The sequence below is a fragment of the Erithacus rubecula genome (assembly GCF_903797595.1).
Source record: "Erithacus rubecula genome assembly, chromosome: 5".
Taxonomy (NCBI): domain Eukaryota; kingdom Metazoa; phylum Chordata; class Aves; order Passeriformes; family Muscicapidae; genus Erithacus; species Erithacus rubecula.
The window spans coordinates 32,890,323-32,912,125 of record NC_136687.1 but is presented as its reverse complement, the minus strand read 5'-3'; the positions used below and the strand labels follow the sequence as shown (position 1 = coordinate 32,912,125).

The window sequence follows — 21,803 nt, the reverse complement described above, 5'->3', positions numbered from 1 at the left end:
TCTACTGAAAAATATCCAGCTACAAAATTAAATCCATTATTATGAAAAACATTATATTTGGCTGCCAAGTGGCAGGAACTATTGTCTGTACTTTTAAGGTACTTTAAATATTAATATAGAAGCCTGAATTATGTATCAATTTCTAATTGCTTGAAAGAACAGCGTGGCAGAATTCTAGAGCGGCAGAAAAATCACTATCGCATGCCATTTTTTAACATTGCCAATTTCTGACTCGTGAGCTTAATTCTCTAAAAACTGCCTTATTGCCTTGATATTAAAAGATCACTGCAAAAACGCCGCTGAGAAAAAGGAAAGAGGCATTTGCAACAAGAGTAGCACACCCCAGCTTCAGCAGAAAATGTTAATTATACTTTATTTCAACAAACACCACTTAGTCTGATTTATCTTCACGTACAAAGAAAATAAAAAAAAAATTTGATAGTACCCAGACAGAAGAGTGGATATGGGCTGTGTATGTAAGAAACAACATTGAGAGTTTTTAGCAGTGTGAATATTGCCTCATAAGCTGGGCATTAGGAAATAGTGCCCAATGTTCTACTTTGCAATGCAAATTCTCTCAATTTTCTTAGAGGTCGCAGAGTTTATTACGCCTGTTCGTACTTCAAATGCGCCGGGTAAAGGAGCCTTTTACTTCTGTAAACCTGGTGTGACTGTGGAAACCTATTAAGTACCGACTTCTTAAAAGCTGAAATTAATTTCTGATTGTGGATTAAGTCTTGAAAGAAGACGCAACAGGGCAGCATTAGGAGGAAGTTAGTGAGGCAGCAGAAGGCGCTACTCGGAAGGAAGCGCACAGGAACTGCCGGGGCGGTGCTGGCGCGCCCGCCCGCCCTCAGGGAGCGGGAGATTCGAAGGGCGGCCATGGTGGAGGGCCCGGGCTGCGCGCTCTGCGCCGAGCGCCTGCGGGCGCGCCTGCGCCGCGGACAGCGCGTGCGGGCCGCGCGGGGCGGCGCGGTGAGGGCGCGGGCGCGGGCGCGGGCGCGGGCGCGGGGCGGGGGGCAGGGGGCAGGGACAGGGCGCGGGGACAGACACGGCCGGGACAGGGACGGGGGGAGAGACACGGCCCGGCCAGCGGGACAGGGACAGTTTGTGATGAAGCACAGTACCATGGTACTTCAGTGAAACAATTTAGGAAAGAATGTGGTTGAAAATACCTCTGTCTAAGATAAGTTTTGAAATTAGTCCTTATAGGTTAATATATTTTGGGACAGATTTTTGAAGTAAGGAGTTATGCTCCTCTGCTCTTTTCAGAAAGAAACCTCACTCCTTCGAATAGATTTGTTTTCACTTTATACAGTAAAAATCACCTCAGAGCAGCATCTATTCATTGGAAAATGACCAACCTGAGGATTTCACAGGGGCTGCTAACCATGGCCAAAACCTTGGCCACTGTTAAAGATTACAGTTTAGGAGAATTTGTACCATGATGACTGTAAGGGTTTGCCTGATACCAAAGAGGTATGAATTTAACTTCAAATATTTGAAAAGACAAGTTAGTTTTCCATGTTAGTCATTCTTATTCTGGTTTATTTTAAGCAAACCTGAGTGGGTTAAAGTTAAAATAAACTTTCTTGTATGGCAACAGACTCCAATACTTTTATTAGAAAGCATGAACTGCTTACATGGAAGCAAAATTTTGCTATATTCATATTATGATAACAGACAAGGTAAGTGATGTTATGCAAGAAATATTTTTATTTTCCTAGTTGACAGAATAATAATAATAAAACTCTCTAAATGTATATAATTTCAAGGTAATAATACAGTGGGAGACTGCATAGAGAGTAGCTCTGAAATGTCACTAACTAGCAGAAGCCTGGCTGATTTTCCAGGGTTGCTTTCATACATATTTGCATTGAAATCGAGTGCTGCAGGTGAAGCACTGATATGTATATCTGCCTGGCAGTCAGGGCTATGGTGACACTGAATCTGCTGCTTGCAGATTTCAGCAGGGTCTGAAGGGACCTCAGGGGGACCTTCACAGGCTGAGAAAAATGGGCTGGTAGAAACTCAAGTTCAGCATTTGCAGGACTTGCAGAATCCTGCACTTGGAACAGAAGAGTGCCATGGAACAGCACAGTTCTGGCTGCTGCTCAGATGTTGGGCTTTGCAGGTTGAAGAGGGATTTTTTACCTCTGATCAGCACTTGCAAGGCTGCACCTGAGTTTCCCAATAATAAGACAATAACAACATACTAAAGTGAGTCCTGTGGTATGATTAGCAGGGTGAAGCACATGGTGTGCAAGGAGAAGCTGGTAGAACTGGGGTTTTATTGCTCTCCTCAGCTACCTGTAAGGAGGGTATGGAGGAGACAGAGCCAGGCCCCTGTTAGATGTGCAGTGTGGGTGAGAAGCAGCAGATGCAGGTGACAACAGGAGAAATTCTTGTTAGGTACTAGGAAAATTTTTCCACTGCAACAATAGTCAAGCCATGGAACAAGGGTCCCAAACAGACTGGATGTCCATCCCTGGAGCCGCTCTGAATTTGACTAGGCCCTGTATTCTGCTTTGACCAAGTGTTTGGACCAGATAGCCTGTTGACATCCCTTATAATTTCAATGTATTTTCATGTGCTAAGCAAGAAAATATGACTGCTTCAATCTCACATTTATCTTGTCCTTTAGCAGTGTCCCTCCTGCTGCTCACCTGCTTCTGAGATTAGGCTTTAAACTAGTAGGAAGAGAGAGACCTCTGTAGGCTCAGTGGAGGCTTTTCTGTAATACACAATGCACTATGCAAAATACTGAAAGCCTGTTATTAACATTTGAAGAAGGATATAGATCTGAAAATGGCAGAATTGACACTGACACGTTTTATGTATTCAAACTACCTGTTTATTTTACACCAGTCTGAAATCCTTATTATAAATTCATGACTTGAAGGAAAAAGCATAAAATTCCCTGATAAAAAAAGATGTATTGTTTCAATTAGGAAAAAAATTGAACTAAGTTATGATAACATTAGCAATAGTGACTGCTTCCTGAGTTAATAGTCCCATTGTTTTGGGTAGAATGCTTAAGGAGAAAATAATGTTGTCCAAGTTGAAAAATTACTTCATACAACTGCTTGCTGAGTGTGTTATGGGTACTAGAATCTAAGCAGTATAAATTCTCTAATCTTTGTGTGTGTGTGTGTACTCATTTTTCAGACTGCTGCAAGTAAAGAGAGAATCTCTGGTCATGATTTCCTTGTTGGACATGTTTACAGGGGTGTGGAGACATTGGGAAAGGAACTTTTTATGTATTTTGATCAGAAAGCTTTGAGGTAAGTGAGAAAAAGTCTTCCTGCGTATTCAGACTGAATGATTTGGGGGTTCATCTTGTTCTTGCTAATGGCACTTTCAGAGATTTGAAAGTGTTACAGAGAAACTCATCAGCCTCCCTGCAGTACAGGAGTACTGGATATAGTCACATGTTCAGATAATTTACTGCTTTACTGCAAGATTCCGTGTAAAGGTATCTGAAAAGGACAGTTATTATTGACATATTTATTGACATGCTTTGTTTCAAACAGGAGGTTGCATTTCCTGGAGAGAAAACAGTTACAGTACATGCAGTGCATTCAGATGCCTGCAATATTGTGTAGCACTAAATAATTCTAAAGTCTCACCTTTTTACTTTAAAACAAGAAATCATCAATTCCTTACTATTAGTTCTCATTGAATTACAGATCCTAGGTTTAATTAGCATGCCTTTTCTATTTGTAATTAAAAAGATTTCTATTTTGCCCTGTTTCAGGACATCAAAGGTAATGAAACACTTTAGAATTAAGTTTTATAAATTTCTTAATGCTTTTGAATGTATATGTATAATGATGATTCAATTTTATTTTTTTTCAAGTCATGAACTGAGAAGACACTAGGATAGGTAATAGTTGTGTTTCTTAAAGTTCCTTTTAAACTATATACTGGAGCTTGGTAAATGAAACCATCAGCTATTAAATTGAATGAAAAATAATTTTCTGGAAGCATTTAGTGCATCATCCTTTGTTAGTAAGATGGAAGAGTTTGGTTTAAAAAGAAATTTGTCTAGATTTAAAAATAAGTTTGGCTAGTTAAGACTGTGCAGTTCTACTTATGGCACTTGAAAATTGAAAGTGGCTATTGAAGATAAGTGATTGAAACAACTATATCACCTGAACTGACTTGTAGAAGAGTTTTAGAAAGACTACAGGTTTTTAAGTAACTCACAGATTAATTTTTTTTCATGTTTTAAAGAGTTAACTTTAAGAGTAAGCTTAATGACATGTTGTCTTAGCCGATCTGTAAATACTGAAAAAGGCCTGTCCTTCCTGAAATGTTAAGAAAGCTGGACTTAAAGGAAATAGAGACCTGATATTGCATTTCTTTGATCATTTATGTAGTTTAATCTGTTAAATCTTCTTGTAACTACAAAATAATCCACTTTTTCTGATAAACAGTATATAGTAATAGGACATTCCCTCTATCTTATGGTGTCTAGGACTTGATTGTACCAGGTGAATTTGTAATAAATAAAATGTATGAGATAATAGTCAGACTTGTCCTTTGCTCAGGCATAGCTCCTGGTAGAATATTTTATAAAACTTAAGACCTCTTAAAGCGTTACTAATCTGTAAAATGAATGCTTGAAAGGGTCTTTTCTTCTACTTTGCCATCTGTTCATTTTTCAGTTTATTTCTTTTATTAATTTTTAATTGACTTGCAGGTTTTGCCTTGGTTGTAGGCAAAGAAAAGCAGAAAACAACATATGGCAAATACTAATTACTCTGTTTATGGTGTTACTGGATGTAGCTGCAATGTGATAATAGTGGTGGCAATATGGGGACTAAATTATTTCTTTTGATACCAGGTGACTTCAGCCTGATTTAACAGAAAATTATCTGGTCAAGTGGCCTCATTTCTTTCAGCCTCCCTGAAGGTTTAAGAATCTGTGTTGGAAGGTTAGCACGTTAAGTGAAAAAAATTCTAAGTGCACTAGAAAATGGTGCTATTTGATGATCAGGTTTGACTTCTGTATAATGAATTATGAAGACTACTTGAAAACAGCTATGTTTTGGAGGGATTTTTACTTGAATATTCTTTCTTCTCTGGGAGTTAAGCATTCTGTAAGCTAAGTTTGTTGCTGTGTGACTGGTAATGACTAGAATTAATGTATATACATACTGACTTAGATAAGGTTCACAATTCTAAAAATAAACTGGTGTAAGTTTGGAAACCATAGTGGAGTTAAAACACCTATAAAAACTCTCTTTCTTTCCTAGGATTCACTTTGGTATGAATGGTTCCATGCACATTAATCCTGATGGAAGCAAAGACAGAAATGGAGCACAACCAGTTTTGGAGATACAGTTTATGGAGGAGACTGTTTGTTTTTGGGATGTGACAGTAGAGTATAGGTAAAGCAGAAACTAATGAAACAGTTTATTTCTTTTTATAACATTCTTTTAAGATAAATGAAAAATAATGTACAAATTAAGTACTTGGATTCTATGAGGACAAGACTTTCTAAACATTTAAGTATTTATTGGTGTGTTAATTTAAATTTGTTACTTTTGTATCAGAGCTTGCATACAGTTATAGTTGTTACAGTATTATTTATATGTATAACAGCATATACTACTATATATATACTATAGTATGTAGTATACTATATAGTACTATACTAGTGGTTATAGTGTCATTAGGTAGTGTCAAGACTGGGAATGAAAGTTGGACTTAATTCTATCCTTAGATCTGTATGCTGAAACCATTGCTCTGTTAATTTCTATCCAAGTCTCATTTCTTAACAAGGGTAAGAAACAACCTGTCATGATTACTGGTATTGAGTTTTTATGCTCCAAAGGCTGGGTTTTTATTTTTTTCTTTTAAAATTTTTATAATTTACATCAAGCAGATGTTTATGCCCATTAGCATTGTACTTCACAGTTCTAAAAACAAACAATAGTGAGCTTGATTTTAAAGTAATTGAGGCTCTTGAGTGGAAATGGGGATGTAAATTCATGTAACATATATAAATATACCTAAAATTACGAAACACAAAACCTCATGTAAGCCAAGGCTTCTTGTACTGCATTATTTTCAAATGATTACATTTATCCTAATAATATATATCTTAAAATATAATACATATATTTTAAAATTTTGTAGCTACTATGAATAATCTACTACTACAAATATGTATTACATAATTATAATTGGATCACTTGGTTAGAGTGTGGTGCTAAAATAATGCCAGGGTGGTGGGTTTGATCCTCATTTCGGCCATTCACTTAAGGGCTGGATTTCATGATCCTTTTGGGATCCTTCCAACTTTGAATATTCTATAATTCTTTGAAATGTAATATCTAAATATGTTTTACATATATTATCTATATATACACATATATGTCATGTTGTAACTAGTGGTCCATATAACCATACAGTTAGGTATGTTTGAGGGCCCAAACACATGGGCTTTCCATCTTGGAAGTAATTTTAAAGCAAGGAGCTGGCATGTATTTTTCAAGTTAATATGAACAAAATGAGATGATTTCTTGTATGTTGGACTGGATGCATGTTCCATGTGTGTGTCATTGACCTGTTTTTGGAAGAGGTGTTTAATGGAATTTCTATGCCACTTCCTGTCACTGGTATTTTCATGATTTCTATCTGCATATAATGTTCTATCATAATGTGTTGTTTTTAAAACCACACTGATATATTAGAATATATTTAAAATAAAAATTAATCAGTGTATTTTTCTCTTCCAGAAATGCAGCTGAGTGTGAGCAGAAAGTGAGGATGATGGAAAGTTTGGACATCTGTTCTCCAAAGTTTAGCTTCTCGAGAGCAGAACATGAGATTAAGCAGCAGAACACCCGTATGTTGTGTGATGTGTTACTGGATCAAGCAGTATTACCTGGAGTGGGAAATATCATAAAAAATGAAGCACTATTTGATAGTGGTCTTCATCCAGCTCTTAAGGTGGGTGAATGTCTCAAGATGATTTTTAAGCTCACCAAAATATTAAGAATTTAAATATTTAATTAATCATTATAAATAATAATTTTTAAATTTTTTTAAATTAAATATATTATTAATTAAAAATATTATTAATTAAGTATTTGTTTACAATTTTGCTACCTTCTTGCCTTTATTTTATAATCTGTAATTTCTTAAATTATTCTTGTTATAATCAATTCTTAAATTAATGTTTTATCGTTATAAATGGAGGGGTTTTGTCATAGCACTCCTTGGTACTGATTAACTTCAGTATTCTAAGTCTGGCATTCTGTTATGCTACCATTAAACTGACAGTCCATAAATAACGGACAGTGAAAAGTGCTCAGGTTTTTTTTGGTCATTTACTACCCAAAATAGTTTATGTGATGCAGTTGATGATTTTCACAGATGCTTCTTCCATTTTTTATCCTGCTAGCTGGCATAAATTGTTTTTTCTACCATTATTTACCATACTTTTTCTGTTTTAAGATCCTCAAGCATGTGTCTCCAAACTTTGATTGAGAAGATGATATTTGCAAAACAGAGATTACATAGAATGCAAATGGAAGCTGGTGAAAATTAGTAACTGAAAAGTTTGTTAAACATAGTATTTTGAAAATTGTTCATAGAGTCAATCTGGATTTTAATTTTATCTGCAATATGGCATAAAAAATGTGATTTAAAATTTTATGTTAAGAAAAATATATTTGGTTGATACATCTCTCTAATTGTGATGCCTTTGACTCGTGTATTCTTCCTGAATATCTCTCAGTAGAAAGAGCTTCAGATGATAGGTCATATTATCCATGAGGAAATTAGGAGGGTGAGACTTGCTAACTCTTTGTGATTCATGAACTCTTTGGTCAATATATGGGAAAACAACTGAATTTTCTGCTATGTGTTTTGCTTGATTGTGGCAAAGCATGTTGTTTGATATGCAAGCAGTGAGTTTTTGTAGTATAGAATATGAACGTGTGCTCTTTTACTGAGATGATACATATAATATGAAGTCAGGGAATTGTCACACCATGAAGAAAAGCAACTCCACATCACTGTTCAAAGTTCACTTACCTCATAGGTCTTTTTTTTGCCATTGTCCCTTAGCACAGTAATATTCTAAAAATCATTCTTGCCTTACTTACAGGTTTGCCAACTGACAGATGAGCATATACGTCACTTGGTGAAAATGACACGTGATTTTACCCTGCTTTTTTATAAGGTATTGGCACATATTTTGGAAAACTTCCAAAATGTTACTCTGTCACATGATCTGGTGAAAACAGTATAAAGATGCAACAAAGTGTTTCCATGAATAGGAATGTTAGTTTGTGTGCTCTTTGTTAATTGTGAATTGCCAGATGATGGAAAAGAAGGAGTCAAGATTGTCAAAATATGCAGAGTTTGGCCTAAAAGACTTTCACAGATGCTGCCTGAGGTGCTGCCCAGTTCAGTTTTTCTGTGGATGTGCTGTTATGCTGCTCTGAACATGTCAGAATTGATGTGGGCTAAGCACAAAGTTACATGTAAGATAACATAAAGGTTGCTCTTCAAATTTGGAACTAGAGATGTCCCAGGGAAATATGAAGGTAGTTGATGTGGCTTCCTTTATAAAACTTCAAATAGCAATTAAATTTATTTGACTAAATAGTTTGCAACTTCTAACAACTTTTTTTTCCTAACTGAAATAATGGTTTTGGTAGATAAAGTGAAATAAATTACAATTTCTCCCTACTGCTATAACTTCAGAAGGGCTTAATTTCTTCCTGTGTAAACTCCATAATTCCTGATGCTCTTTAACTTTCCATAAGAGAAAAAAAGAGAATTTGACCTAATTCTATGTTTTGTTTCTTTAAGCTGCATGCAAAGAAATGAACAGCAGCAGTGACATTTTTGTCTGTTTCTCTTGATGCTTATGAAAGGCAAGGAGCTAGCATTGCTAAAAAGAATTTTTTTGGTAGGTGAGGGGGATGACAGCTAATATTCCTAAAATCATAAAGGCTAAAACTGTAATTTGTTTAATAATCTGCTAAATGTCTACTTTCCCTCAACCCACTAAAGAGTACTGAAGTTTGTTGGCTAGGGAAATGTTTTCATTTCTCTGAACTTCATAGTGCTGTCTGCCAGTAAAGGGACACCATCTAGTTATACAACAACTACAACACTCAGAAATTTAAAGGCTTTTAGATTGCTAATAAACAAGTTGAACTCTTTATTTAGCCAGTTTGAAAACTTAGGTGGTCCACACTTCACAAGTATTCATCAGTCAGGCACTTTTAAGAGGCCTAGCCTCTTTTTAGAGACATAATGAAAATATGTTGCTATGAGGGATAGTGCTTTAATTTTTTTTTATAAACTGTTATTGGTTGTTTGCAGTCGTCATACTGTACCATTACAGATGCAAATATGAAGAGTCTTGTTTGTGCAAAAAGCTGTTGTTTTTGTTTGGTTTTTACATAACTGAATGGGAAAAAAACTACTCGTAAGGAACTGACTAAAAACCTTGAGGAGGCAGCTGTGAATATTCATGCAAATATATATTATTAATTCTTTCTGATTGAATTACTAGTTTGCACTGGCATTAGAATTCTATTTTAGCAAGACTGTTGAATAAGAGCACAGCTCAAAGACACCTGTGTTTTGGAAGAACTCCAAAGGCCTTCATATATTAGGGGGCTAGAGCTGTTGAACTCTGCCAGAGGTGTGCTGGTGTTGCTGGGCCAGCTCTGGCATCATTTGAGCTGTGGTCAAGGATTTGTGATTGTTGTGCAGAAACGTGTGCCTCTGCAGAGTGGCTGCACCTCTACTGGACTTTTCTTGTTTGGATTTTTTTTGCCACTTTCAGCTGTAGTGTGTCTATGCTGACTTCATATGCATTTTGTGAATTGTCTCGTGAAATGTGCCTGCCTGTCAGCTCTCTTCAGGTCACCATGCCCTTGGGTTTGTACTGTACTTAGTTTAATATGGCTTGCTGCCAGAATCCAGGGAGCTTACTGTAGTGCCAAGGGCCTTTTCATGAGCCAGGTTGTCTGGCATGGCCAGGGCTAAGATGAAGCTGAGCAACTTTACTGGGCACTACCCAACATTTACAGAATCTTGAGAATACTTCTGCATTGCACAGTTCTTTATGTTTTGGGAAGGCTTATTAACCTAGCTTGTAGCACCACGTCTGAGCTGATGCTGTGCTGTGTTTTTGGCTGTTTTCAGGGTGAGAGAAGGTGGTGTTTGTTTAGTGGTTTGTTTTTTGTCTCTGCTGCATTGATTTGAGCTCATTAGTTCTTCAAGAAGACTCTTGAAGGTGCCAGGTCAGAGACAACTGGTGCTGAATCAGAGCTAGCTGGTCCAGCTGAACTCAGAGAGTTCCTAGCATGTATTTGCTTGCACCTTGGTAGTATGCTTTCTTTCTTTTATTTAATTATGTGGAGAATTACAGACACTGTTATATCCGATTTGTCAATTCTTTACATAAAATAATGTGAAATACAGTGATAGCCTTTATTAATGTCCCTCTTAAATATCTTCATCTAATCATTGAGTTGACAGTCTGTGTAGGGTGTTTTATTTTCAGGCTCACGTCTCTAACTTGATTTTAAACCCGTTCTGTTTTAGTGCCGCAAGACTGGGTCTCCGCTCTACAAACACTACAAAGTGTACAAGCGCCCAGCCTGCGGGGAGTGCAGTGCCAGCATCACCGTGTGTCGTCTGGGAGACCAGGGCAGGATGACTTACTTCTGCTCTCGGTGTCAAAAGGCAGATCCCCAGCTTGTCAATCTTAGGTATGATGGTAACATGGTGACATTTTTAAGCACCTCAAAGGGCTGTTACAGTAACAGGACACCCCGTTTGAAATAGAATGGATCTGTATAACTAAATTAACTATGCCAGACAAAACCAGAACATCCTGCAAAAAAAAAAAAAAAGTTTTGACTATTTATATTTTAAAATCATTAGAAGCTTTGATTCTTTGTTACTTTTCTTTTCAAAGGTGTCATCTATTATGAAGTAGCTATTACTCTAACAAATGTAGGAATTATGAAACAATTCAGAGTACTCAGATTTATTCACTGAAACTAAGTCACGGGAAAAGTTGCCCTTTGTTCTTGGTGTTATCAATATAAAGGGCTTGGGTGTTTCCACACAACTGAGTTCAATATCATGAAGTAAGAATTTGTGTCTTTATTTTTTGCAGAATAGCCCCATCAGTCCAGGCATATGTAGACAGCTGTGCATCTGAGCAGTTTTCTTCTGGATATAGAGTTATACTGAGGATAACTAAAACTTCAGTAAATTCAGGCTGCAGCAAATATTTTAGGGCCTTAGTACTTTTTCTTTCTCCTTATTGGATTTTAAAGGCTTTTGCTATAGGTATGCTACAGAGACATTTTCACTTCCACATAAATTGTGCTAGCAGCAGTTTTCCTCCTTTTATTTCAGGAAAGCAGAAAATGCATTTGATATCACAAAGGGTCAAAAGGTAAAAGTTCCAAAAGCACCTTATTCAGACTTAGGCATCTGTTATTCTTGAAAATTTTCATCTGAGGCTATAGAATTTTGCCTTTATACTCACTGTCAATCTAATATAAGATGCTGTTTCACTTTGCAACTTTGCCTTGTTAGTCTGTGTGGGTGTGTGTGTATATAGATATATTTTTAGATAAGGTTTACAGAACAGACAAATCCCTCTCCTACCTCCAAGCTTCTTTCAAAACTCAGATGGCTGAAGGGATTTTTATTAAAGCCTTAAAAATTGCCTTTGAGTACAGATCAAATATCAAAAATTTCAGCATGGAAGATAAATATTTCACAAGCTGGTAACCCAAATCTGCTGTATTTTCAGAAAGTAACAATGAGAGATATTTTGCAGAAGTGTAGGAAGACAGCATTATTCTGTTGAGTCAGATAATTAGAAAACAATGTAAGGAAAAAATCTCTCTGTTTTTTAGAACAAGTAGCGATTTAGCATTTTGTTGTACTTTTAAATAAACAATAAAGAGTGCTGTATTTAAATGAAAAACATGATAGTGGTAGCTATAAAATAAAAAGGTGGTTTCTTTTCTTATCCTTATACTCATGGTCAGTTCTTTGTCTTCTACTGCTCCCTTTCCAATTATACAGTAACTGTTACCATAAAAAATTATGTATAGCTCAAGTAATTTATTTACCATTCCAGGCTTTTCACATTTGAAGACTGGAGAGGAGCCCATGTGATTAGACTTGTTACAGATCATAAACTGTAGAATTCAACCCAGTGGTTTTTAGGTCAAGTCAAGTAGCTTATGATCTTGCTCAACTGGAAAAAAGAAGAAAATACTCATTATAAATTTAGCCCATCAAGTTCAAATGTACCTTGAATTTATAAATAGACCTCTCCCCACGTATTTTATAAATTGGGAAAGGGTGGAGGGGTAATGACAGGACAGATGAACCAAGGAAGCAACATGAATTAAGGGAATTAAACTCCCAAACATGGCACATTGATTATATTCTGTCTAGTAATGCATTTTTGATAACTGACTAGAACAACTGATTTAGTAATGTGAAAAAACCCTTCTAACACTTTACAGTTCAGCTGTTTTGTTTGCTAGCCACAGTATTTTGGTGAATGCTATTGTAATGTCTATTCTACATCTTCAAATCACAGACACTTTGCTTTGTCAGCAGGTCTCATTATCCTCCTTAGTTTTCCTGTTGTGAAAGAAGTGGGAGGTAGTGGCTATCTCTACCATTATCTTAGAACTCTAACTTGTTACAGAAAGTGATCTTTATAGAAAAAGTGATAGATCAAAGGAGTGCCACAACAGTGCCCAACTACAGCGTTTGCATTATTGATTGAAGTGCTTAGATTCTTAGGATTAATAAAAGTCTCCAAAAAGTGCACAATTCTACAAAAACTATGAGAAAACCTGCTTGACAGCTTATCAACCATAAGTTGGATGATGTTACAGTACTTAAAAAGGTACATACATAACTTAATGACCAGGTAAATTCAAGTTACATTTAACAGGCTGTCAGTGTTTGGGTACTAAGACAAGAGTAGCCCCTAGTAACAGGAAGCTGTAAATGAGTAACTATGATTCTAAATTAGTTTATCAACATAGGAGGTATTGTAATTTACAGAAAAATATATAAAACTAAATCTTTAGTGGTGTCTGGAGTAGGTTTGTCTCACAAGTCGTAGCTAGGTTCCTTTATTCTGAACAGGTTCCTGCATTTTGAAAGGCTTTCCAGCAAATGGTGACACACAAGAGAATTTCTAACTTCTGAGGCTTTCAGTGCTTTTGGCTGTTATGATAACGAAGTGGACTTACAGGTAGCATTTAAATGAGAACAAAAATAATTTATTTACTAGACTGTGTGATTTTCTGTAGGTCATCTTCTAAACAGTTCTTCATCCAGCAAATATTTGTTAGCAAGTGTTGTGTACAAGGGATGGGGGGAAAGCCCTGAAACAGTCTCCCTTTCTCACCAAGCTTTTCGCTGCAGTACTTGGAAATGCTAGAGAATCTAAAAGACTGGGACATTCTCCTGGAGAGTACATCAGTTAATAATTAACTTTCTGTCAATTTCTTGTTTAAATATTTTTATTTGTATTACTTCTGCAGCATCTGGAAAGATTTGCCCTTGAGGTACAGAAAAATCAAACTTGAACAATGACATGCTGTCCAAGCTCTGATAGGAGGCATAACACTATGTAGTGCTTGTTCCTTTAGCCCATGCCTCCCTGCACAGGGTGGTGTAAGGCAATTTGTAGAGGCAACATCACAAAACACTAACATGATTCTTTTGTTTCACAGCAAACTGCCAGCTAGAAACAGCCTAATTGGCTGGGCATGTGGCAGGGGGTCATGTTCTAATGAACAGGTAGCTCGGAAATCTGAAGAGGAGTGGACATGTATGCAATGCACCCTAATAAACAAGCCTTCTGCTGAAATTTGTGATGCCTGTTTGACTTCAAGACCTGAAGGTACTGAAGGGTTGTCTGGCATCTGTATTGGGAAGGAGGGGAGGTCTATGACTTTGTAGTTTTTATGTAGAAGTGTCTCATTGTGAATCACATATATATAACTAGGTAACTTGAAATCAGATTTTGAGGAAATCTTACACAGACAATATGGAAACTGTCTTGTCTTAAACCCTGGAAATGTCATCTTCCAACCTGATATGCTGGGATTCTATAAATAAATGTCTTCAGTGACCCTTTTTTTTTACTGGGGCAAGGAGTGAGAAAAATCTCCATTCTTTCCAACTCTCCTTAAAATCAGTCAAAGTTTGCAGTGTAAATCTGAATTAGAAATCATCAAGGGTCAGAAAATTAACAGTTTTAATTAACAATTAATTAATAATTGTTTCATATGAACAAAAGCAGTATATTTTAATACCCTTTTCTAAAAGGCTGCCAGGTTTCTCTGGGGCTACTTTTTTTCCCTTCCAAGTTCATAGTAAAAATTATTCTGAATTTCGTACCTCAATTTGTTATTTGTCTCTTGCTGGAGCTCTTAATGCTGCTGTCCACATGAAAATTGCTTCATTGTTTAATCATCTTATGGCTGGAGTGCTGTGTGGAAAATCCTGATCTTACACTAGCTATAGTTCATTTTCTCAGGTCAGGAATCAATAAAAGTGTGTCTTCATTCTTTACATGACAGTTGCAAACACAGGCTAAACTTGCATAATTCTGCCAAATCAGCACCAGAAACCTAAAAATTTTAATCTGTTTACAGAATAAAATTTACTAACTAACACTTATCATGGAATTAATACTGTCAGCTGGCCTTTATAATATATCATGCCATGTGTGTCCCAGTCTGGGGTTTCTCCTTTTCCCCGAGATCACCCCAGAGGGACACGAAGGGTGGTTCAAACCCTGGTTTCCCTTAAGCCGCCGAAGAAAGACTGCCGGAGACAGTTTTCTCTTTTTCCAAGGACAGTTTATTGTTTCTTATCTCTGGGACACTTTGCCTGGCCAGCAGCGGTCTGCTCAGCCTGGCATCCATGGTGGAATCTGCCTGGTGAAGGCAGGGCTTATCTTATATAGTTAGTACTACGTGTTACATGTTTACAAAATTTTACCAATACAATACAATTTTATTAAATGGTCCAGCCCTGACCCCAACCAATCCAAGAGGCCAACGTGTCACCCAACATGGATGACATGGAGAAGAAGGAGGAAAAGGTGTCCACCCCCCAAATTCTCCATCTTGGCCACGTGTCCCTTATCATAAACATTCAAAAAAACCTATTTATCTACGTTCTAACATTCTAATTTACACTCTACTCATCATTATTTTCTGTGTCTCTTCTCTCAATGTGGGCAGATTCTCCCAAGGAGCCAAATCCAGCCCCTGCAGCTCCTGGGCAGCACTCAGGGGTCTCTGAGGGGTCTGCCAGGGGGGTTTTTGCACCCCCAAAGGAGCCAGGGAAAAACCCTGGACTCCCACAATGTGCACAAATGCTTTATTTTGAGCTTTGAAACAAGCTGATTCTGCTATACTTCTGAGTTTTACTTGTTTAGCTATATGCAATTACTGAAATCAGGTCTAGACTTTGAAGATGTCTTAGACTTGGTGGAATACTGTTAGATTTTTTATTTTTTAAATAAGACTTTAATTTTGCACAGGAGTGGTATTTGAGATTCTTTTTTCCAAATAGGGGTTTACTTACCTCTCTGTTTAATCCTTAAGAGTCTTTCCCTTCTCACTTGGTTCAATTCTTGTTGTTTCTGAAATTGACTACTGTCAGTAGAAATATTTGAATTTTTGAGGACAGAATACTTTGTCTGTAAAATTAGCTGCTGGCCCTACAGCTGAAATAATTCAGTCTGTAGACAGATAATTATTTACCATTACATTGCAATTTCCATGCTCCTTTGGTAAGTACAAGGCTGAGCTACTACTATTCTTTCTTAAAAAGTTTGAATTAAGCCAGTATGTTTCACTGTGCATTAGTGGCAAAATGGAAGGAACCTGGAAACAAGTAATGTTCCAAGTCAAATGTAGAGATTCCTATTTTGTTTCTGAGTGAGAATGCCCTTGTGTATGTCTCATTTACCCATGTCCTGCTTAATTCCCTCTTCTTTGCATGGAATACATTGGATATAGTAGAAAAGGAAGGACTTTGTCCTTGAACACTACAGTTTCACAGCTTTCTGGAAAGATTGCACATAGGATGCCATTAAGTCCTTTCCTTTTCTCAGGAAAAGACTACAGACTCCTCATGTACTAAATTTGCATTAACAAATTATTCACATTCTTTTGAAATTATTATTGCTCACTAGGAGGGCCTCTGATTCAGTGAAGAAACTGTTGCTTATACCACAAAGCAAATGTCTGAACTGCTTTCTTCTGAAAAGCTACTTACAGTAAATTTGGATGAACACAAAGTTTGGAAAGAATGGGAACTCTGAAAACACTAGAAGTGTCAAAATCTGAATATTCTTTTTTGCATCAATAATAAAGTCATACTTTAAAAATGGATAATGCAATCCTGCTTGGAGGTACTATACTCTGTGATCTCCCACTGCTTGGGTTATAAAAGGTTATTTTGAAAAATTTAAATACTTTAATCCTTGTGTTTGGGCCAAATTAATTTTTTTATGGTTAATTGTCCAATAGCTTTCATTTAAATAGCACTATTGACTGATCCTATTAGCAATTGTAATGTTATCTTAAAACACATGCTTTACATGACTCTATAAGTGCATGAGTTTTGTTTTATGGTGAGAAATTTTGTACTCTAATTTGTGACAGGTTTTGAGATGGTACTGTAAATTTACTCTTTCATTCTCCATGTGACAACTTAATAATACAGATCAGAAATATAATGTAGCATTCTATGCAGTTGGTTTATAACTAATAACCTTTTTTCCTTAGTTCCAAAGATGAAGAGTTCTGAAGATTCTGCAACCTTTAGCACAAACTTAATGAAGTACCCTTGTAATGAATTCAGAAAACCAAGCACAGAAATAAAGATCAATAGGAAAACTGCATTTGGAACTACAACTCTTGTCTTATCAGATCTTGGTAACAAAACTCTTTTGAGAAATGATCCCCAGGGATCTGATGGACGCTCTCAGTGTGTTTTTCCTAAAAGCAATTGTAAACAGATCCAAAGCAATGCCTGCCAGTCAGGGGGAAGCACAGAAAAGGAATGCTCAACTCATGTAACTGCTCTGGCTTTGTCCTCCTGTCAGCAACCTATCACTTTCAAACACATACAGAAGAAACAGAAAACTGATCATGTACCTTTGGTTCACCCATATAATATACCAATCAGGTATGTATTCTAAAATGAAAACAAGTCTTTATAATCCCATAAATGAACTTTATCCTTAGAGATTAATTGAATACTGTGCTGTTGGGCTCAGACACTGTTGTCTTTGGATTTCTGCCAGTTAGTTATTATAGTTAGTTATTCTAGACTAACTATAATTTAATTCAGGTTTCAAAAGCACTGAATTACCTAGGCTGTCACTAGAAAAGTCCTGATTTTGGCATCTAGCCAGTACTGCTGTAAGCTAAACAGCTGTTCATAGTTCAGCTATTCCCACTGAATAGGCCAGTCTAGTTTTAATAAGTCAAGCACATCTCTACCTAAGGAGTTGTCTAATCTTAGCACTGTAGTTGCTATCTGCTTAGCGAGATCTTGAAATTAGTGTGAAAGAATACAAAAAGAAGCTATCTGGATGAATATATTCTAATTAAAGTTATTTGACAACTACCAGGTTTCAGCATACTTCCATGAGAGGAAACTCTGTACAGTTACCTTGATGAGCTTCCCATCACTGATTTTACTCATAATTTCTCTCCCCATTCTATATATAACCACTTCAGTGCTCTACCCATACTTTTATTTACAGGGCCCTGTCCAGACACATCCATTGTCTAGTTAAGAGAAATGTGAGAATCTATGAAGGTTGTCACAGAAAAGTTGGGCAGATAGTCACAAAGTAATGGGAGTGCAAGGTAGATGTCACTTAAAATGGTAAATTATGCAGGCTGAATGTGAAATATTGATGATATGGTACAAAATTCTTGGTCATGTTTCTGTTCTGAAATACAGAAATTACTTCTTGCATTGCTGAAGCATCAGTTTTGAAGTGATCTCACTGACTAGCCAGGCTAGACTGAATGAATGCAATTTTTCCTTGTGCTCTCAGTACAGACTGAGGAACTGAGGCTTATAGGCAGGATAATTGAGAATACAGAGGACTGCAAACAAGAAAGGAGAAAGTATCAATCATGACAACAGGTTGTTGTAGCAAGTCATCCACTGAAATGCTTTTTTATAGTATTTTTTTTTAAACAACCAAAACCAACAAAAAACTGTTGGTTATTTTTATCTTCTTGTGTTTTAATGAGGTACTGGAATAACACTGCTGGTGTCTTCAGGACTGCAATCTTCCAGACACAGACATAGAAGACAACATAAAATTCCTAAGTTGATAACTTGACCAGAATTAATTAATATTTTCTTTTTTCACTAAGGTTCTGTCCTGGTTTTGAAGACAGGTGCCATTACTGCTTTTCTGCTCTATGAATATATTGAAAGATATATTTCAGAGCATTAATCTTTTGCATGTCACTATTTTTAAATGAAACCTTGTGTATTGCAGATACATGCTCAATCATGATAAACAAAGAAACTTTATCCTATTCAGACAATTCTGTTCCATCCCATCATCTGGGTTACTTCTTGTCCCAATATGATTTGGAGCACTACTGTAACTTTTTAGTAAAGAGGGTGGGAGTCTTTTCTGTGAAGCATAAAAATGCCTTCAGACTGGAGTAACTAGTGGTATTGGTATTTTTCCCTCTGAGAGCAGAATACTCTTTTAGAACATGTCAGAATTTGAGGTGGGCAGTATAACATCAGTGATAATATTTATTTTGTTTCATACATGAATTTGAGTACTTGAAAACAATTTAAGACATAATGGGGAAAACTGGTATAACTCCTCAAGAAAAGCACACAGTCGTGTCTATTCACTACTAACAGTCATTCAGCTTTGAAGGCTGAATGAATGCAGTAGGGTGCATTAGAGAAGCAAACTGTTTCTCACTGTGTGTGGGTGAGCTGTTGTAGTGGTAGAAGTTCTTTGGCTGGTAATCCCTTTGAAATTACACAGAAGTAATTTTGTAACCTGTCATTACAGCACACCTCAAACTAATGTGACAGATGATACTGGGATGTTGAGCGTGGGGCACCCTCGGTGCAGTAAGCACAGCCGTCTCTGCAGCCTCAGAGTTGTGAGAAAGGATGGAGAAAACAAGGGAAGGCAGTTCTACTGCTGCCCTCTCCCCAGGGAAACTCGGTGTGACTACTTTCAAGTATGTGTAAGACTTCAGGACCTGTTTTTATATCAGTGCTTGTTCCTGCAGCCTCCTTGGCCCAGTGACCTCTCAATCATGGACAGATATTAAAATCCATTTAAAGCTCAACATAAATACTCTTGCACACTAAATTGAAACTAAGAACATAATAATAACTATGAACTTAACAATTTTAGTTACTTCTCTTACTGTTGAGAAGGCAGCTGCTTTTGCAAATGCTCCTAATCTACTTCTGAGTGATGTAAAACAGATACATAAGAGAAATATTGGTTTGAGGGGACCTGGACAAGTTGTTCAGATTAGCTTATTCCCAAAAGAAGGACTATAGCAAACTAGATCTAATTGTCAGCCATCTTTCTGGCTAGCCAAAGTCCTGATAACCTCTTAGGATGATGGTTCTGTAATCTGCCTGGGCAAACCCTCCCACAGCTGCACTAATACCTAACATGACCTTCCTAGCTGCAATTGGTGGCCTCTGCTCCTTGTCTGAGAAGATTTTGACCTGAAAAATGATCTAACAGTCATGACTATCAGGTAGTTAATAGATGAACTTAAGACAGTAACGACCATAATGTCTAAATTTTAAGAACTATATGTTTAACATCATTCAAGTTACACCAGTCAAAGTGCATGCAGTTGCAGTTGATGTTAAAGAAAAATGTAAAAAACGTTCACAAAAGAGATAAAACTAACCTGACTACTAGGAAGAATTCTATGGCAACCACTGTAGATAATTTTCTATTTTAAAAAAAGGAATTCATAGCCATCACATGTGCCTGAAAACTGTTTCTTTTGCAGTGGGCTGACTTGGATTTTCCATTTTGTAACCATGGCAAGCGATCTGTTATGAAGACTGTGTTGAAGATTGGTCCCAATAATGGAAAGAACTTTTTTGTGTGCCCTCTTGGGAAGGAAAAACAGTGTGGCTTCTTCCAATGGGCACAAAATGGGCCAGGTATGCAGATTTTTCCATGATGCTCATGTTATAGTTACCTGTTCTTCAGGATATCTTAAGTGCACACAACATTTGTAGTGATTTCTATTTTATTCTGCCTTTTTCCCCATTCACTTGTTAACTAGTAAAAGAGCTGCAATGTAAAAAACAGATCTAGAAAGAGTAATTTTACGTAGTCCTGTAAAAATTAAACACTGCTTGTATGCTGCCTACAATTCTGAAATAAACATTTAACTTGAAACATATTGTGACATACTAGTGTATTTCTAATAAAAAAATTGCACTGTTTCCTTTTTTCATATATTGTTTTAAATTTTCTTAAGTGTAAGTATGTATTTAACAGAAGTCAATAAAAATAATATACTTTATTAAATACTGCTTTGTGCTTTCTCAGAGCTTAAGATGAAACAGCAAAGAACTGTAGAATTCAAATGTTAGAACAGTTGATTTACCTTGCTTAGATTTGGAAAACGAAGACAAAAAACTGCCCTAAATAACATAACTGTATGGTTTTCTAAATTATATATTCTAAATCAATATTTTAATGTTTTCTTCTAGTTGCTACTGAAGACCTTTTCTCCCAGTCTATATGTAATGAATAAAATCATACCTCCAAGGTGGTTAAAGCTCAGTTGATGTTTTTTGGTTTTACCACTATTTGCTGAAGCAAGGGGTAAACAGAATATGTTAAGCTATCAAATCAGAAACAGAATCCTTAAAATCTTTAGAAAGTATACTATAGATACCAAGGAAAATGAGACTAATGAAGAAAAAGTCATAGCTTCATATATTGTTCAATTGTAATTAGTTTTTAATTGAAAATAATGGGAAATAGTGTTGCTTCCCAGCAAAACGTGTGGCTTGAAGCATGTTTATACAAATACTTGTGGTGTTTTGTTTTGTTTCATGGGGAAGGACTATTTGATTTTCTTGAGAACATTGTATAACTTCAGTCCAATTTAAATCTTCCATTCCATGATGCAAGGGAAATTGCTTGATTCTTTTCCTAAGCAGCAAAAATTCAGAGGCTTTTTTTTCTTCCTCTTTCAGTAGCTTTGATACCTTTTGAAATCTTTCAAAACTTTCCTTACATGAAGGAAATATTTTTAATCAGATTATAGAAACTATAATCTTTATGTTGCTCAAGTGCCTCTTTCCAAATAAAATATCTCTTTCATGAGGTACAGAACTCCACCTGAGAACAAAACAAGCTACTTCACATGGTGAGGACTGATTCTTCCATTGCCATCTCTATGATGCTTCCTGTTACAATGATACATTGCTGCTAGTTTGAGCTAATCCATCTAAATCTTTACAACTGCTATCTAACAAGTTCCTCACTTTATTTGTACAATTCATTATGGTGGTAAAATGTTTGATTATTTTTAAATTGCACATGCATTTGGATGTCTGGCACAGGGATAAATCTTCAGTAGTTTGGTCAAATTTGAAAAATAAGAAAGAAATACAAGCATTTTTGATTACCTGCTTTCTATGAATGTTAAGATTTGTATGAAGCTGGAATTTAAATGGCTTTCCAA

General features: G+C 36.3%; 1 protein-coding gene across 1 annotated transcript; it reads left to right on the top strand.

Annotated features, from left to right (window-relative positions):
* The first annotated feature begins 830 nt into the window (after positions 1–830).
* NEIL3 (nei like DNA glycosylase 3) lies at positions 831–20,635 on the top strand. The gene is made up of 10 exons (XM_079306083.1): positions 831–975; positions 3,169–3,284; positions 5,262–5,396; positions 6,750–6,963; positions 8,126–8,200; positions 10,588–10,754; positions 13,773–13,942; positions 16,848–17,250; positions 19,130–19,304; positions 20,106–20,635. The coding sequence occupies exons 1-10, from the start codon at positions 883–885 to the stop codon at positions 20,280–20,282; spliced, it is 1,725 nt and encodes a 574-aa protein (XP_079162209.1). The 5' UTR covers positions 831–882; the 3' UTR covers positions 20,283–20,635.
* The last annotated feature ends 1,168 nt before the right edge of the window (positions 20,636–21,803 follow it).